This window comes from Cyprinodon tularosa, unplaced genomic scaffold (genome assembly GCF_016077235.1).
Source record: "Cyprinodon tularosa strain WSP-4 unplaced genomic scaffold, ASM1607723v1 ctg591, whole genome shotgun sequence".
NCBI lineage: Eukaryota > Metazoa > Chordata > Actinopteri > Cyprinodontiformes > Cyprinodontidae > Cyprinodon > Cyprinodon tularosa.
The window spans coordinates 115,216-134,142 of record NW_024039331.1 but is presented as its reverse complement, the minus strand read 5'-3'; the positions used below and the strand labels follow the sequence as shown (position 1 = coordinate 134,142).

At 41.9% G+C, this 18,927-nt stretch overlaps 1 protein-coding gene across 1 annotated transcript; it reads right to left on the bottom strand.

Annotated features, from left to right (window-relative positions):
• Positions 1–17,268: 17,268 nt before the first annotated feature.
• Positions 17,269–18,927, bottom strand: LOC119797645. Its single transcript, XM_038306804.1, has 2 exons — positions 18,905–18,927; positions 17,269–18,687 (listed from the first exon to the last, which is right to left on the bottom strand). The coding sequence occupies exon 2, from the start codon at positions 18,668–18,670 to the stop codon at positions 17,351–17,353; it is 1,320 nt and encodes a 439-aa protein (XP_038162732.1). The 5' UTR covers positions 18,671–18,687; positions 18,905–18,927; the 3' UTR covers positions 17,269–17,350.

Genomic DNA, 18,927 nt, shown 5'->3' with positions numbered 1-18,927 from the left:
ACTCTGCCCGGTTTCTCATCTGATATATATATATATATATATATATATATATATATATATATATATATATATATATATATATATATATATATATATATATATATATATATATATATATATACGATTCCCGGCATAGACATCCAGGTGTTGGTATCTGGAGATCTGCCACCTGTTGCCAGCAGAGAGCGCTGTGGGATTCCTGAGCTGGAGCTCTTTGCACACCTGGGAGTCATCAGCTCATCAGAAGACCACACTACTTAAGCAGCAGTCAGACCTTCCTTCAACGCCGCAGTGTTGACCAAGTTTGGTTAGCGAACCTGAGCCTCTGATTATCTTTGTGATCACTAGTTGACTCTTGAGAGAGACTAGTCATCTAACCTGTTTTTGTCTTCTTTGCTTAGCCGACTGAAGTCTGAAGCTCTGGAGGAGCTTAACCTGGAAGATTGCCTGCCTGCCCAAGTAAGCCAAACCTGAAGACCTCAGCCTGGACTCTAATCAGCTATCTGGGAAGAGCTAGGAAACAACCCTGATCCGTCAATCCCTAGCTAGAAGCTAGACGCTGCTGCTGCTGAACTCTCTGTTGGCCCCTCCTTCTCTGGACCCAACCGGTTCCCCCTCTCAAGGATCTATCAGAACCTCTTCAAGGTATCAACATAATTCAACTCACCAGTTCAGCCATTTTAGTCCCTGGCTAACCAAACTCTCATCTCCTTCAGAAACTGTGAGACCTGTCCCGGACCGGCACCTGAACCAGTATTATTTACTCTGTGTACACTTCTTCAAATAAACATTGTTAAACTTTTCCTCCGTCTCCGTTAATGTTCTGCATGTGGGTTTAACATAGTGAACCGATCATGACACCAGGCAGGCAAGGTCCTTAGTGCTTAGTGGCCTACCTTAGGCATGAGTGAAACCGCAAATACAAGAGCCATACCGGCTTGGACGTCGCCCGGGTTAACAAGGTCCACGTCAGTTGCTAGGGAACCAGGGCAACTTGATGACAAATTGGCTACTGGAACAAGACATAGATGGACTAGAGCAGAAAACTTGGAACTGGTGAAATGCTACTATACAAGCGTCCCCAGTGAGAGAGGGTACATGCAGAGACTATGGGAGTTATGGCAGCTCCAACAACCATTATCGACACTGACAAAGAAACAACTACTAACTCAGTTTTCTAACAACTGCGAACGGCAGCTCCTATCACAGCTAGAAATTGATGAGGTACAACTGACATGCTGCAGCAAGGGGGAGTCAGGACAACAGGTCAGTAGGGAGATATCATCATCCCAACACACAGAGATTGGGTCCCAAGCCCCAACAACAACAAGCCCACTAAACGTAAGGGCGGCTGACCTACGACAGCAGATCATAACCAAACTGGATCCCCTAGTACGATGACCAAGACTACCAAGGCTAAGTGACAGAGTACCCTCTGAAAGTCTTCTAGAATATGTAAATGCAGCGCTACGTACTATCCCTACTAAAGACATAACTGAAACCAACGAGCTGACCTACGCCACAGCTACAGTGATCCTAGAGATGCTTGGCTATAAGATAAACACCACAGGCCACAAAGCAGAGCCCCCATGGAGGAGAAGGCTGGACGCCAAGATCAAGGCAACACGAAGAGAGGTTAGTCAGCTCTCAGACCTGCAGAAAGGTGTAGGGAAGAGGTTACCTAAGTACAACAAGCTGTCGATTCCTGAGGCTCTAGAAACTGCCAAACAAAGACTCGCCGCCCTGGCCACCTGCCTAAAGAGATACAAGGGAGAAGCAGAAGCCAGGAGAATAAAACAGGTGTTCTCCACCAACCCATCCAAAGTGTACTCACAGTGGCAGGGTAATTCAAGATCAGATCCACCCAGGGCTGAGACTGAACAGTACTGGTGAAACATATGGGAGAAGGAGGCATCCCACAACACCAATGCTCAGTGGCTAGAAGATCTAAGAACAGACCACAGCAATCTCCCAGAACAAGAACCAGTAACCGTTACAACGGCAGATGTCCAAGAAAGAGCGGCAGGTATGAAGAGTTGGACAGCACCAGGCCCTGACATGATCCACACCTACTGGCTGAAAAAACTAACCGCACTTCATGCATGCCTTGCAGCACAAATGAAACAACTGCTGATGGATGGGACCCACCCAGAATGGTTAACCCAAGGACGGACAATCCCCAGAAGGGAACAATCCCATCCAACTACCGGCCAATAACTTGCCTATGTACAACATGGAAGCTCCTGTCAGGCATCATAGCGGCTAAGATGAATAGACACATGGCTCAATACATGCACCCTTCCCAGAAGGGAATAGGCAGTAACACCAGAGGAGCCAAGCACCAGCTACTAGTGGATAGAGCAGTCACTCGAGACCGTAAGACCAGGCAGACAAATCTGTGCATTGCCTGGATTGACTATAAGAAAGCCTACGACTCAATGCTACATACATGGATACTGGAATGCTTGGAAATGTACAAGATCAACAGGACTCTAATAGCCTTCATCAAGAACTCAATGAAGGTGTGGAAAACAAGTCTGGAAGCCAATGCAAAGCCAATAGCACAGATCACCATCAAGTGCGGCATATACCAGGGCGATGCACTATCCCCGCTGTTGTTCTGCATAGGCCTGAACCCCCTCAGCCAGATCATCACAAAGACTGGCTACAGATACCAATTCCGAAGCGGAACAATCATCAGTCACCTCCTCTACATGGATGACATCAAGCTGTATGCCAGGAGTGAGCGAGACATCGACTCACTGATAAACACTACCAGGATCGGGATGTTATTCGGACTGGACAAGTGCGGTCGCATGGTCTCAAAGAGAGGGAAGATGATCAGAACCGAGGGGGTTGAACTACCAGAAGGCCACATTACAGATGTTCAGGACAGTTAGAAATACCTTGGGGTGCCACAGGCTAACGGAAACCACGAGGAGATAGCAAGAAAGACTGCCACAGCTAAATACCTACAAAGAGTAAGGCAGGTCCTGAAAAGTCAGCTGAATGGGAAAAACAAGATCCAAGCCATCAACACATATGCCCTGCCAGTCATCAGATACCCCGCTGGTAAAATAAACTGGCCAAAAGAGCAGATAAAGGCTACTGACATCAAGACGACAAAGCTCCTCACATTGCATGGAGGGTTCCACCCCAAATCCAGCACCCTGAGACTGTATACCAAGCGTAGCAAGGGAGGCCGAGGGCTAGTGAGTGTCAAGACCACTGTCCAGGATGAAACAACTAAGATCCAGGAGTACATCAGGAATAGGGATGGGGATCGAAACCCGGTTCCATCAAGGTCCCGGTTCCACTTTTTTCAAAACCCGAAAATCAATAACGTTTGGGCTTATCGATACCACTATCGAGTCTGGTCGTTTTTTTTTTTCTCCCGGAGGTCCTGTAACATAATTGTGTGTCCCTCGAGTCGCGTCACAGCATTTAAATCTAATCAATCCGATCACTGCAGCATGTCCACCAATGTTTTGGAATGAAATTGTAAGCAAACAGATATTTAAAGTAAAACAAGTCTGGCACTTAACTTTGCTCGCGACTTGAGAATGGCTGAACGGAAAAGACTCCTCCTCCTCCTCCTCCTCCTCCTGCCCCCGCACCACAGCCGGGCCCGTCTTCATCATCCACTCAGAGTACCACTGGTAAGCGCGCACACAGACTTTGTAGCCTGTCCGTTCAGTTAAAAATAGTAATTGTGAAATCCGTGTTGTAATCGGAAGCATACAAGCTAGTTAGCTTGAAAAGTAAATAAAGTTTCAGACGTGCTGCGTGATGATGTGTTCAGATTGGCTCAGTAAAACGACAATTAGGTTATCATGATGCGTTCAAGTGTAACGTAAAGAAAACGGGAAATTGAGTTTTTAGCGAGAAACATGAGTAATACAGTTGTATATTGCTCTAATTATTTTAGAATATATAATTAAACTACTGATGCCAACATTTATTAAAAATTAGATTTAGTTTAAAATACAATTATTTATTTGTTAAATATTTTCCTAAAAACATGATGAAAAGTGACAGACAATACATTAACCAACAATTGTGAAAATATATTCTAGTTAGTTTTATGTCATTTCAAAGTGGCCTATTACATTAGCCATGTTTATTGAAGGCTAGAAACTTTTTTGTTATGCTTACTTATTAACCAATAAAAGCAATACCAGTTCTGTTAAAAAATATTGTTGCATCGTCTTTCCACCAAATAACAGAAAAGTATCGATAGTGGTATAGATAAAGACTCGGATCGATAAGGAGTATCGATAAAGGTATCGATATCAATAAATATTAACGATCCCCATCCCTAATCAGGAAGATGGCCCCCAAAGACAAATGGCTTGGTGAATACCTCAGGCAGGAGAAAACCGAAAGTGAGGACAAGAAAGAGGAAGGAGAACCATCATGGAGGGACAAGCCGCTGCACGGCGTGTACCACAGACAAATAGAAGAAGTGGCTGAAATCAAAAAATCCTACCAGTGGCTAGAAAAGGCTGGACTGAAGGACAGCACAGAGGCGCTAATCATGGCAGCACAAGAACAGGCACTCAGTACAATGCAAAGCCAATAGCACAGATCACCATCAAGTGCGGCATATACCAGGGCGATGCACTATCCCCGCTGTTGTTCTGCATAGGCCTGAACCCCCTCAGCCAGATCATCACAAAGACTGGCTACAGATACCAATTCCGAAGCGGAACAATCATCAGTCACCTCCTCTACATGGATGACATCAAGCTGTATGCCAGGAGTGAGCGAGACATCGACTCACTGATAAACACTACCAGGATCGGGATGTTATTCGGACTGGACAAGTGCGGTCGCATGGTCTCAAAGAGAGGGAAGATGATCAGAACCGAGGGGGTTGAACTACCAGAAGGCCACATTACAGATGTTCAGGACAGTTAGAAATACCTTGGGGTGCCACAGGCTAACGGAAACCACGAGGAGATAGCAAGAAAGACTGCCACAGCTAAATACCTACAAAGAGTAAGGCAGGTCCTGAAAAGTCAGCTGAATGGGAAAAACAAGATCCAAGCCATCAACACATATGCCCTGCCAGTCATCAGATACCCCGCTGGTAAAATAAACTGGCCAAAAGAGCAGATAAAGGCTACTGACATCAAGACGACAAAGCTCCTCACATTGCATGGAGGGTTCCACCCCAAATCCAGCACCCTGAGACTGTATACCAAGCGTAGCAAGGGAGGCCGAGGGCTAGTGAGTGTCAAGACCACTGTCCAGGATGAAACAACTAAGATCCAGGAGTACATCAGGAATAGGGATGGGGATCGAAACCCGGTTCCATCAAGGTCCCGGTTCCACTTTTTTCAAAACCCGAAAATCAATAACGTTTGGGCTTATCGATACCACTATCGAGTCTGGTCGTTTTTTTTTTTCTCCCGGAGGTCCTGTAACATAATTGTGTATCCCTCGAGTCGCGTCACAGCATTTAAATCTAATCAATCCGATCACTGCAGCATGTCCACCAATGTTTTGGAATGAAATTGTAAGCAAACAGATATTTAAAGTAAAACAAGTCTGGCACTTAACTTTGCTCGCGACTTGAGAATGGCTGAACGGAAAAGACTCCTCCTCCTCCTCCTCCTCCTCCTGCCCCCGCACCACAGCTGGGCCCGTCTTCATCATCCACTCAGAGTACCACTGGTAAGCGCGCACACAGACTTTGTAGCCTGTCCGTTCAGTTAAAAATAGTAATTGTGAAATCCGTGTTGTAATCGGAAGCATACAAGCTAGTTAGCTTGAAAAGTAAATAAAGTTTCAGACGTGCTGCGTGATGATGTGTTCAGATTGGCTCAGTAAAACGACAATTAGGTTATCATGATGCGTTCAAGTGTAACGTAAAGAAAACGGGAAATTGAGTTTTTAGCGAGAAACATGAGTAATACAGTTGTATATTGCTCTAATTATTTTAGAATATATAATTAAACTACTGATGCCAACATTTATTAAAAATTAGATTTAGTTTAAAATACAATTATTTATTTGTTAAATATTTTCCTAAAAACATGATGAAAAGTGACAGTAGACAATACATTAACCAACAATTGTGAAAATATATTCTAGTTAGTTTTATGTCATTTCAAAGTGGCCTATTACATTAGCCATGTTTATTGAAGGCTAGAAACTTTTTTGTTATGCTTACTTATTAACCAATAAAAGCAATACCAGTTCTGTTAAAAAATATTGTTGCATCGTCTTTCCACCAAATAACAGAAAAGTATCGATAGTGGTATAGATAAAGACTCGGATCGATAAGGAGTATCGATAAAGGTATCGATATCAATAAATATTAACGATCCCCATCCCTAATCAGGAAGATGGCCCCCAAAGACAAATGGCTTGGTGAATACCTCAGGCAGGAGAAAACCGAAAGTGAGGACAAGAAAGAGGAAGGAGAACCATCATGGAGGGACAAGCCGCTGCACGGCGTGTACCACAGACAAATAGAAGAAGTGGCTGAAATCAAAAAATCCTACCAGTGGCTAGAAAAGGCTGGACTGAAGGACAGCACAGAGGCGCTAATCATGGCAGCACAAGAACAGGCACTCAGTACAAGATAGAGGCCGGGGTCTACCACACCAGGCAGGACCCCCGATGCAGACTGTGCAAAGATGCCTCTGAAACAATACAGCCCATAACAGCAGGGTGTAAAATGCAGGCAGAAAGTGCATACATGGAACACCACAACCAGGTAGCTGTCATAGTGTACAGGAACATCTGCCATGAGTATGGGCTGGAAGTCCCAAGGTCAAAATGGAAGACAGCCCCAAGGTAGTTGAGAATGACCGAGCTAAGATCCCATGGGACTTCAAGATCCAGACTGACAAACAGGTGATGGCTAACCAACCAGACATCGTGTTGATCGACAAACAGCACAAGAAGGCAGTAGTGAGATTCCAAGCGACAGCAACATCAAGAAGAAAGAACACGAGAAGCTTTAGAAATACCAAGGGCTGAAAGAGGAGCTAGAAAAGATGTGGAAAGTAAGAGCAGCAGTGGTGCCAGTGGTAATTGGAGCACTGGGGGCTGTGACCCCCAAACTGGGAGGGTGGCTACAGCAGATTCAAGGTAAAACATCAGAGGTCTCTGTCCAGAAGAGCGCAGTCCTAGGAACAGCTAAGATACTGCGCAGAACCCTCAAACTCCCAGGCCTCTGGTAGAAGACCCGAGCTTGAGGATGACACATACACCCCCACGGGGGGTGAGAAAACAGTTTATATATATATATATATATATATATATATATATATATATATATATATATATATATATATATATATATATATATATATATATATATATATATATATATATATATATTATATATATATATATATATATATATATTCCTTTATTTTCCTGTAATGGGGGAGTTCTGGTGTTTACATCAGTAACAAGATTATAGAAAAAAAAATGGTCACACAAATGTGGACCTTAGAAAAATGTATAAGAATAACATCGTAGTAAAGAGTGAAAAGTTAAAATATATGTACAATAAAATATTGTACTGTAAAGTGTTTTAACAATATAAAAACTGCACCTGGAGAATAAATAACCAATATAAAGCTATGGACAATTTTCCAGTAATGGATATTTGAAAATAGAAGCAACATCAGAGATTTGGAAAACGACAGCATCATGTTATTTAACTGACTAAGGTAGAAACTGTGCAAAATCAGAATGAATGTAAGAACTTAATGAGGGTGCTGGGAACAGTGTTGGTTATTAAGTCTTCCAGCTGCTGGGAGGAAGGATCTGTGATAACGCTCCCTGGTGCATTCAGGGGCCAGCAGTCTGTCACTGAAGGAGCTCTCCAGTTCAGCACCAGCTCCATGCATGAGGTGGGAGACATTATCCAACAGAGATGTTAATTTAGCTAGGATCCTTTTGTTTTACACCTCCTGCACTGAGTCCAGAGGGCATCCAATCACAGAGCTGGCTTTCCTGACCAACTTATCCAGCTGCTTTCTCTCAGCTACAGATAAGCCACTGCTCAAACAGACAGCTCCATAGAAGATGGCTGATGCCACAACAGAGTCATTGAAGGTCTTTAGGAGCACCCCCTGCACTCCTAAAGACCTCAGTCTCCTCAGCAGGATGAGTCTGCTCTGACCTTTCTTGACCTTTCCACAGGTTTCCCGTTTCATATGCAATTCTTTTTAGTCAGACCCAATGTTCTGCTTTTGAAAAAGCACATTGTTAAAGAGGAATTACTAACGAAATATTTTATTGCTTTTTAAGCGTAAGGATAAAAACTCTTCTTTCTCACAAATAAAGAATCAGTTTCAACCGATCTATACCGTACATTTTGCACTAATTTTTTTTACTTTTAAAATGTGTAAACGTCTTGATCCTTAAAAGGTCTTAAATTAAAACATATATTCTCTCTGGTTTCCAAACAATGTCAGTGTTTCTGACTTTACATGGAATGAGAAAATAGTTGAGGCCATGCTTTGCTAGTTAAAATTAATATGTGGAGTGAGGTTTGGGAGTGAGCAAACTAACAAAACATTGTCAATGGCAGTTTTATGCTTTCAGGTCTCTTAACTTTATAGGATCATTGCCAGCCAGGAAGCCTGTATCTAACAAAAATGGCTAAAGGACAGGGGAAGGAAGGTTAGATTATGCTTTAGCATCATGTTTAAAGCATTTCCAAAACTGTATACTTTTCTTTACATTAGAAAATGATAATTAACACAAATAACTGTCTTCATAATTCAAGGTTAAAACTGTTTTGGAGATGTTTTAATGCCATTTTAAAAGAGGGTCTGAAGATGGTGTCAGCATGTTCGGCTCATTGTGTGCCTAACTTGCTTTTCTGCTTGACAGTTCACACCATGTTGTCAACTGAAGACCTCCCTGATCCAGGAGGAGTGAGAAAGTGCCGCAGGATGTTTCAATAAGTTCAAACGTCTACCTAGTACACTAATTGTACAAAATTAGTTTTATGTTTAGGAAACTGCAAAGTAGGAGGTAAAAACCCATTCAAAACAGTACATGTTGCTGGATCAAACTGAACCCCTGTACAAATAGAAAAAGACTTGAATACTTGTGTCAAAAAATTAAGAAGTAAATACCAAGAATTAAATAGATGGGCAAAGTTAGCTGGGGCCTGATGACACCGTAACAACTGAGATGCACGCAATGCTAAATAGATGAGGAGTGAATCCGACCCAAGATCCTCCTCTCATTGCGTTTTATTTGATGCTGCAGGGTTAGATGCAAAAAATAGATACCATTATATAAATGTGAAATAGCCCCTTAATGGTATAACATTTTAAAGTGAATTTAATTTGCATATATTTGTAACAAGGGGGTGGGAAATGCTAAGAGGGGTTTGGATGAGGCCAGTCAACGAAGCAGGTCTGACAGACAACATCTCCAAATTTAGCCATGAAAGATGAACTAGTTCTCCCTAGTTAGAGATCCAAAGCTAAATTACTCTAAGGATATAAGTACAGTAATAAATCCTAAAGTCAGGGAGGGCCAAAGGTCACAGGGTCGCAAACAAAGCGTCTTTATGCTCCATAGAAACTTGAGCCCCTCGATTTAAAAGGAACAGCTAATTGTTCCCGAATATTAATTGTTAAAGTTTTAACAAAAAGTTAAAAATTTGATGTGTGTCACAGCTGAAAGTGAACTCAAACATATAATTTTACTTTTTGGTTGATAAAAGCTTGCTTATTTTTTCAGTTGGGTCCTCACAAAACAAAACAGATCCCAGCCTCATTTTATTTCACTGCCTAAGAAATCAGTCATGTCAGTCAGCCATGTAACCAGGCCAGGGTGGCCTCCCTCTGGAGGTGTTCCAGGCATGTCCTACAGCGGGCGCTGGTTGGAAATGGACACTTCACTCACGCTCCGCGTGTTTCACATATTGTGTGAAAAACATGTGACTACCATAGCCACTAGGTGGCAGTCTGAGTCCATTTCGGCGTCCCATGAGTCAGGAGTAGATAGGTGAATTAGCAAACTGGGATGGGCTTTACATGTTCCGGGCTGTTGGTGTAGAGGGTAGAGGAAGTGGTGTGCAGTTTTGAAGGTTGAGGGTTCAATCCCAGCTATGGACGAATATTTTTAAATCACTTTTTTATTACATTAGACCATAGGGATTATCATTCTACATTTTTATCTTACTGTATATATAGGTATATTATATTGCATGCCTTATAGCCACAGTGTTTAGATATTTTTATAATTGTATTTACCCTATTCCATATTATATGTGTCATGGTCTGGCAGTGTTTGTGAATGAGAGGTGGTGCGGCTCGGCTCATGTTCACGTGAAGCAGCAGATATGCAGCCCAGATGAGGAATTACTCTCAGTGAGTTTAAGACTTTATTATCTGCCGCGGGAGTTTGGTCACGTGATCGTGCTGTGCGTTTCCAAAGCGTGGTAAACAAGTTTCAGACTAGAGTCTAAGACGGGAGTGGATTTTCACTCCTGTCCCATCCCGCTCCGGAAGCAGTGATGGTTTTTGGGTCGTGTAGTTTTTTTGACTCGCATTATGGTGTAGGCTTCAAGGAAAAAAACTACAAAATGGCGGCGCCGCGCCAGTACTGGATTTTTTTTCTTTCTATTTAATTTTATTTTTTGGCATTGATCCTAGTTTTTTTTTGTTATTATTGGTTTGCTCCCGCTCCCGTCTGCTCCCGTTAGTGTTTAATACTGTACCGTCCCAATCACGTGATTGTTACTAATACTGACTCCCATCCCACAATACTTCAATGTCTTTTTTAAATTTTTTGACAATATGATCATTAGACGGGTAAAACTTATGAATTATTTTTAAATGATATTGCTTTCATTTTGGTGGTCAGCAAACATCGGTTGGGTAAGAGCCAGACCTTCTTCCAGTCAATGTTTTGCACAAATGTATTCCAGTATGCAGGGCCGGATTTAGGAGGATGGGGGCCCCTGGGCTGGAGTCAGGATGGGGGCCCCTGGGCTAGAGTAAAAAAAAAAAAAAAAAAAAAAAAAAAAAATATATATATATATATATATATATATATATATATTGTATGTGTGTTTCTTTTGTTTTAGAGGATAAATAACATGCAAATACCAGAAGAAATTGCTCCAAAGACTTAGGCATAATCTATAGGAGACAGGAATTTTGTATTCTTCTAGAAACTCTTTATAAGAGTAAAGAGGACCCTCTTTGTTAAATAATTGGTCAACCAAAATAATGTTATTATTAAACCAATAATCAATAAATAAGGATTTATGTTTAAACAATATGTCTTTATTGTTAGATTTGTTAGAACAGACTTCTTCACTCTGCTCCACTCTCCCCATGCTCACACAATACGTCACGCAACCAGGAACAATAAAAGGCTGGACCTTTTTTATGCAAATGTTAAGGATGCATACACCTCTGCCCCCCTCCCCCCGCTGGGTCGTTCAGATCACAACCTTGTCTACCTGCCCCCCATTACATTCCACTGGTGAGAAGGACAATTGCACAGTCAGTGAAAGTTTGGTTAGTTGACACCACTGAGGAGCTGAGGGATTGTTTCAGCACCACAGACTGGAGCATGTTCCAATTGGTGAGGACATCAACAGCCTGACTGAATGCATCACTGACTACATGACCTTCTGTGTGGAGAGCATTGTGCCTACACCAAGTTTGCAGATGAGTTAAACAGCTTCTTCACCCGGTTTGACTCCCCTCACACTGGTCCCCTCCCTGCCCTCAACTCTCCACACACTTCCAACCACCAGCCCCCCAGAGACCTTTCCCCCCCACCGCCGCCACTCCAACCAACCCCCGACCCATCCACACCTCTAGTCGTGCCTTCCTCCCCCCTCACAGTAACACCAATGCAGGTGAGAAGGCAGCTGAAACAGGGGAAGGCCTCCCCCCCCAGGCTGCTGAGGACCTGTGCAGGTGAGCTCTGTCAGATCCTCAGCAACATGTACAACCTGAGCCTCGGCCTGGGGGTGGTCCCCACCCTGTGGAAGACCTCATGTGTGGTTCCGGTTCCCATATCAGCCGGATTGGAGCAGTGGTTCTAGAGGAAACTTATTTGGAAAAATTCTGAAATGTTTGCATTTCTGGCCTCTAATAGTATCTTTGATTCCAATTATCTCTAAAAGTAATAAAGCCAAACACTTTAAACTTAGTAGATCTATGGAGGGTCCTAAAAATCTTAAATCCCTAAAATATCGGCCGGATTGGAGCAGTGGTTCAAACTTATTTGTAAAAATTCCTGAAATTTTTGGCCTCCAATACTAGCATCTTTAACTTCAATTATCTCAATAAAGCTAAACACTTCAATTTTCACAATCGATACAAACATTCCCACATATGTCCAATGTGAAAGATTATGAGGATATGAGCAATTGTTGTGAAGAAATCTTTATTTAAAAATCTAAAGCAGCTTTGTTTCCAACACAGTGCTATTTAAACAAGTACACAGCGGGATCTAATTTGTCATATTGATAACATGTCAGGTTTAGATTATGAACAAAATTTAAAACAATTATGTTGCATATACTCTATATTATCCTAATTATGTACAGCATTATAAAAAAAAATTACAAGCAGGTTTATCAACACAGAAGATCCAACAATAACTGCCTTGCTCATTCTCCGACATTGTATAGTGAGAAAAGTGGATTTCACAAGTCTCACCATGCTCACTACACTAAATATTAATATTAAGAAAATATTTACAAATTCTACAATGTCTAATAAGGCATCATTATGAATGTCAATGATGGTTACAATGGCTGCGTCTCAATTTGCAGGCTGCCTACTTCGGAGTGTATGTATGTATATATATGTGTGTCTTAGTGTTAATTTCGTTAACGAAAACTAAACGAAAATATTTTCGTCAACGCACATTTTTCACCCAACGAAAACTAGACGAGACGAGACGAAAATTCCCACTAATAAACAATATCTGGGAGTAAATCAGAAATATTTTTCGTTGACTAATAAAGACGAGACGAAAATGCAGTTTGGTAAATAAAGACTGGACTAAAATCTATGGACATTTTAGTTCACGAACAAAGACGAGACGAAAATTACATATTATTATTTTATGTTTTTTTCAAATCCTGTCTCGTCTCCTCCTCCGCATCCTCCTTGTCAGCTCCACACACCCACTTTCAAACCTGGAGCGGGCGGCACAGAGTAGCCTACTCTGGGGCTCGGGAGAAAGAGGAGACGTGACATATGGACACATTTTCACTTCATTGAAGTGGAGAACAAACCCGAATGCTTGATTTTAGTGGAAGGGAAGGAATGTGGCCACATGGTAGCTGGAAAAAACACAACCTGAAGAGACACGTCGCAGTTCACCACAAAGACATTACGGTAAGTTAACAGAAATATTGGTGGTGGTTGTTTATAATGTAACATTAATCAACAGCTATAATGTCCTAATGATAAACTAACTGATGTTGGCTAACTTTCATAGCATTTAGTATCCAGGCTGGCTACGTTACGTTAGCTTGTTAGCACGTAGCGACCGTAGCCACTTGTTGATAGAACTTAGATATGTTATACTGGCCGGGAAACTATAGTTTCAGTTACATTGCAAGTTTGATTAAAGCAGACAGATGCTTTAGGTAAACTAGGAGCAGCAAGTGAACTATAGTTAACACAAAACACCTCGGCAGCTACACATGTATGCTAAATGCTAAAACCAACTGAAACTATCGATCTTTGACAGTGTGTATCAGGATAAGAAAATTAAAATAATATGCCACACATAATTCAGAACAACTTTAACCTAGATTTTCATACACAAAATAGCCATTGCTTGGGGAACCACTGCGGGGATTTGGATGCAAACATCAATATTAATCAATATTAATACAACCAAAATGCATGCACACATAAAAATGTCTGCAATTTATTCCTGCATAAAATGATAGTTAGGTTGTTTGTATGAGTTTGAAATGGATTGTCAAATGTAGTTTTTATAGAGACTTAGTTTTTGTTAAGGAAAAAAAGAGACCTATCGGTCTCCGTCAGTCACGTGACATTTGTTGCTAAGACGCCATTTTGAGTGGAGAAGGCGTAGTGTAAACAGCCGCAGCACAGCCAAACAAAAGGACTAAAGGATTGAGTTTTTTTCGCCGACTACATGGAAAAAAGTAAGCAGAATGCGAAACTACCGTACCGGGAAAAACTTAACAACGAGGCCAGGGACCGTTACTTGGCCAAACTGTCGGATATTAACGGCATAGATCCCTATGATCTCCGGAGCAAAGACTGGAGCTCCGACGTCTCTTCACTGCCTCCGACCTCATCAGTGGACATAACCACTTACCTAGTGTTTGGCGTCAGTGCCTACACGTGCGAGGAATTCAAGGCATATAAATCACTGGAAGCACACGGACAGTTCACAAATGGCTGGGTTCAGGATCTGTTTTCCTACCGACCACAGATGTGCAACAACACAGTTGTTACTGCAAAGGTAAGCTCCCTCAGCGCTTCTCAAGCAAGCTCCTAAATGATGTTCAGTAATCAAAATATATATTTTTTTTATGCCCACGTTTACATAGCAGCCTGTCCAAGATAAGTCTGTACAGTTAACATAAGCCTGAAAACAGGGGCGGATTTAGAAAAATGGGGGCCCTAGGCAAAGACAGGCAGGGGGCCCTATGAATGTGGTCGCCAAAGTCTCCAGTAGCAGAAAAATTTTGCAAGATTTGGCGCTAGGCCCTTTTTTGATATTAAAGTGCTAGAAGAGCCTGTAAAGTCGCTCAAGTACAAAACCGCTCATTGTATCATTTTTTTTCAAATGGTTTGCTGCTGTCCTTTTAGCGAAAGCATTTATATCATTTATATCAGGATCATTTATGTCAGGAACAGCTGTATTAAACATACATGTTATGGGGGCCCCAGGAACTTGGGGCCCTAGGCACCTGCCTAGTATTGCCTAATGCTAAATCCCCCCCTGCCTGAACATATGTAAGACTCCCATCCCACTAAAACGTTTGTATCTGTGTTATGTTCCTTGTAGGTCATGCACTCTCAAAGACTAAACGACACACCACTGAAACCCTGGGCCATCATTGACCGATCAGGAGCCATATCATCTGCTCACTGTACATGTATGGCTGGGATAGCAGAGACCTGTACGCATGTAGCTGCCATGCTGTTCAAGTTGGAGGCCACTATCAGATGCAGGGAGAAAACAACTGTTACAGGAGAGCCTGCATACTGGATGATACCGAACAACATAAACAAAGTGGGAGCGGAGGTGGGACACAAGATCGATTTTACATCATCAAAAGCTAAACGGAAAAGCCTAGACCAACTCTTGGATGGTCAGGCCGAACACATGCCAGCGCTCAGAACTGTCACAAGCACCTGCACAGGCAACACCAGCACACAGGACCAGTGGAGCGCATATCTTTGTGAACTGCAGAAAGCCTCACCTAAAGCTGCTGTTTTGTCTTGTGTACCAGGATTTTGTGATTCATTTGCAGACACATTACAGCCATGTCCTGCACCAGATTCATTGTCCCGACTGCGTGATAAAAAAATGGATTGCAGTGATTTGTCTGCGTTACGGTTGCACTGCAAAACTTTGTTAAAAAAGGCAGACATTTCACAGGACCAGGCCCACTACATAGAATTGCATAGTAGATCACAGCACAGATCCTCAACATGGTATCGGTTTCGCACAGGAAGGGTAACAGCATCAACCATGCACGCAGTCTTTCGGTCAGATTTGGACAACCCTGCAGTTTCAACCGTCAAAGCAGTATGTGGCACAAACAGCGGTGCAACCAATCATTGTGCTGCCACTGTATGGGGGAGACAAAATGAACAGAGAGGGCAAACACAGTACAAACAGAAAATGGAAAACCAACACTGTGACTTTGAGCTAAGCCAGTCTGGGTTCATTATCAACCCCAAGTTTCCCCAGGTTGGAGCATCACCTGATGCAATTGTACTGTGCACCTGCTGCGGAAAAGGCTGTGTCGAGATAAAGTGCCCATTCAAGTACCGAGACAATACCATTCTGGAGGCATGCAGGAGTGGTGATAAAAATTTCTGTTTGGAAATGGTGGATGGAAAGCTGCAGCTTAAGAAGGAGCATCCATACTACAAACAAGTGCAGACCCAAATTTTTGTTGCTAATGCAGCATATTGTGACTTTGTAGTGTGGACCCTGAAAGACATTGTCGTGTTACGTGTGGCACCTGACCCCAAGCTGTGGAATGCACTCCTTGAAAAGCCACAGCAGTTCTTTGAGCGTGTGTGTCTCCCTGAACTGGTCAGCCACTTCTTCACACGTGATGCACAACGAGCACCGCTGACAGACAGCTCTGATCCTGTAAGGAAAAGACCTTGCAAGGCTGCAAAACCTCTGGCTGAAAAAGCAAACAACATTGTAGCAGCTGACAAGCTATGGTGTTTGTGCCATGGACCGGAGGCCAAAGATGACATGGTGGCCTGTGACAATGAAAACTGCCCCATCGTTTGGTTTCATTTGAGTTGTGTTGGCCTACACCTCAAAGATGCTCAGTCTGATTTTTGGCTTTGCCCTCAGTGCTCGAATTCAAAAACTTAAACTGTCTTTGTTAATTTAAATGTGTTTTGCAGTGATGTTTGTGTGTTTACATATGTTACCAGTATGTTAAGCTATTTCTTGTGTTTACTTTTGCACTGATCACTTGACACTGGAAGTGCTCAAATTTAAAAACTTAAACTGTTTTTTTTTAAGTGTGTTTTACAGTGATTTTTTTGTGTTTACATATGTTACCAGTATGTTAAGCTATTGCTTGTGTTTACTTTTGCACTAATCACTTGACACTGGAAGTGCTCAAATTTAAAAACTTAAACTGTTTTTTTTTTTTTTTTTGCAGTGTTGTTTGTGTTCACCAGACAAATGTAGCTGAGCACCTTATACTACTACCTCTTCACTTTACATATGTTACCAGTATGTTAAGCTATTCCTTGTGTTTACCTTTTGCACTGATCACTTGACAGTTAAATGCACACATAAAAACAGTTCAACTTAATATTTTTCTCAATGACCCATGTTCTTTATGCTACCAAAAAAAAGGAATATTTACAGTTTTAGAAGGTTTTAGAAGACTTTTATTATTCTAAAAAGAATGTTTACAAGTTTTCAGTGTTTGACAATTTTTTATGATGCTACAAAAGAATGTTTACAGGTTGATATTTGCAGGTTGTGGGGATATTTCTATTATGCTAATGTTTACAAGTTTTGTTGAAAAAAGTTTATTGTGCTAAAAAAGAAAGTTTACAGTGTGTACAAGCCTTCCTTATGCACAAGTAAAAAAATCAAAATGCATTTACATCTTGGGTGATTTCTGTATCTACACCACAGTTGGACAATGATTTGTCAGGGCACAGCACACAGTGACGACCTTATCCAAGAATGTGACCTCTTCTCCAGCACAGGGTAAAACCATTGAAATAGGAATAGTTCCATTTAAGATTTTGTACTTTTGACATACATTTCCAATCACCCGTTCAACATGGATTCTCAAATGTGCTATTTTCCTAGTTTCCTCCACATCTCTAGCTGCTAACTGACAGTGGCCTTTGGTGAATGCTGGGAGTTTAACTTCAGCACACAGCATGCCCACACACTCCTGTATGTCAAAACCTCTGTCAGCCAAGACCAGGTCCCCAGGCAACAAATTGTCAAGGAAGCCACTGTTCAGCGTGATGTGTTTGTCGCTTGTACGACCTCCCCAGCCTTTGGACAAAAAACAAATGGCTCCTTTGGGTGTCACACCTATTAAATATTTCATGGTGTGATTGTGCTTGTAGCTGGAGAACATTTGGGCACGCGCTTTTAGGTTTGATGGTTTTTCTGTAAATATCTCAAAGCAGTCAATAATCACTGCTACTCTGTTTCCAAAGGCCTCCTTGAACTGATGTGGCATTACTTTGCGGAGAGTGTCTCTGTCTGGCCATATAATAGCACGCCTCAAATTTGCATAAAGACATGAAACCATATCATGAAATGTTCTTTGTGCAGTCCTAGGAGAAATATGAAACAGATAAGCAAGGTGCTGCAGAGGCAAATCCAATCTTAAGCGCATGAGTGTGAATAGGAGCATCTGAAAAGGAGTAAGACATTTCTTTTGATATGACATGAGTGGCAATAAAAAATTAAAGAGCGCCAGGAAGGTTGCAAGGTTTGGCAGACCAGTGTAATACTTTACTTTTTCATCATCAGCTCCAAAGAAACTATCGGATATCATGTTCTCATTAAGTTTGCGTCGCAGTTCTATATTCTCTTCTGTCAGGCGGTTGACCTCTGCACGCCTGAGCACACACAGGTCACATTCAGGCTGAGTCACAGTTTCAGTGGGGTTCTGCACCTCCTTGTTTGTGATCAGCTGAGGGTTTTCTTCTCCATCCTCTCTGATCTCCTGCTGAGGGTTTTTTTCTCCATCCTTTCCAACCTCCAGCTGACCATTTCCTTCTTCAGCATCACATGTCTCCTCGGTCTGTAGCCCGTCAGTGTTTACATCCTGGTGTATGCCTGTCTCTGCTGACTGAAGGGTCTGTTTCCGTGTCTGCTCCCGTGCCCTTCGTCTGGCAGAGCGACCAGGGTCTGTTGGTTTGATAAACGTGTGTCCAAGATGTAAGGATGGGGCCCAGTCTGGGTCACTCTCCATCATCTCATAAGCTGGCTCACCTGAAACCACATGTTAGGTTTGATTTAGAAAGCAAGTTCATACTGGATAAGGCTATGTCTTATATCAAATTAATTAATTAATTTAATATGGGTGTTTAAATTTGTTTTTGAAATAATAAAAAATAATAAGTTAGAATAATGGTGATTATGAATAATAATAAAACACAAATAATGCATTTTCTGACGTTTTTTAAGTAATATTAAAAGTTTATGTTACCTTTATGAAAGTGCCGAGAACAA

Coding starts and splice junctions, on each gene's coding strand:
- LOC119797645 (XM_038306804.1), bottom strand. CDS start 18,670: ATGATGGAGAGTGACCCAGACTGGGCCCCATCCTTACATCTTGGACAC.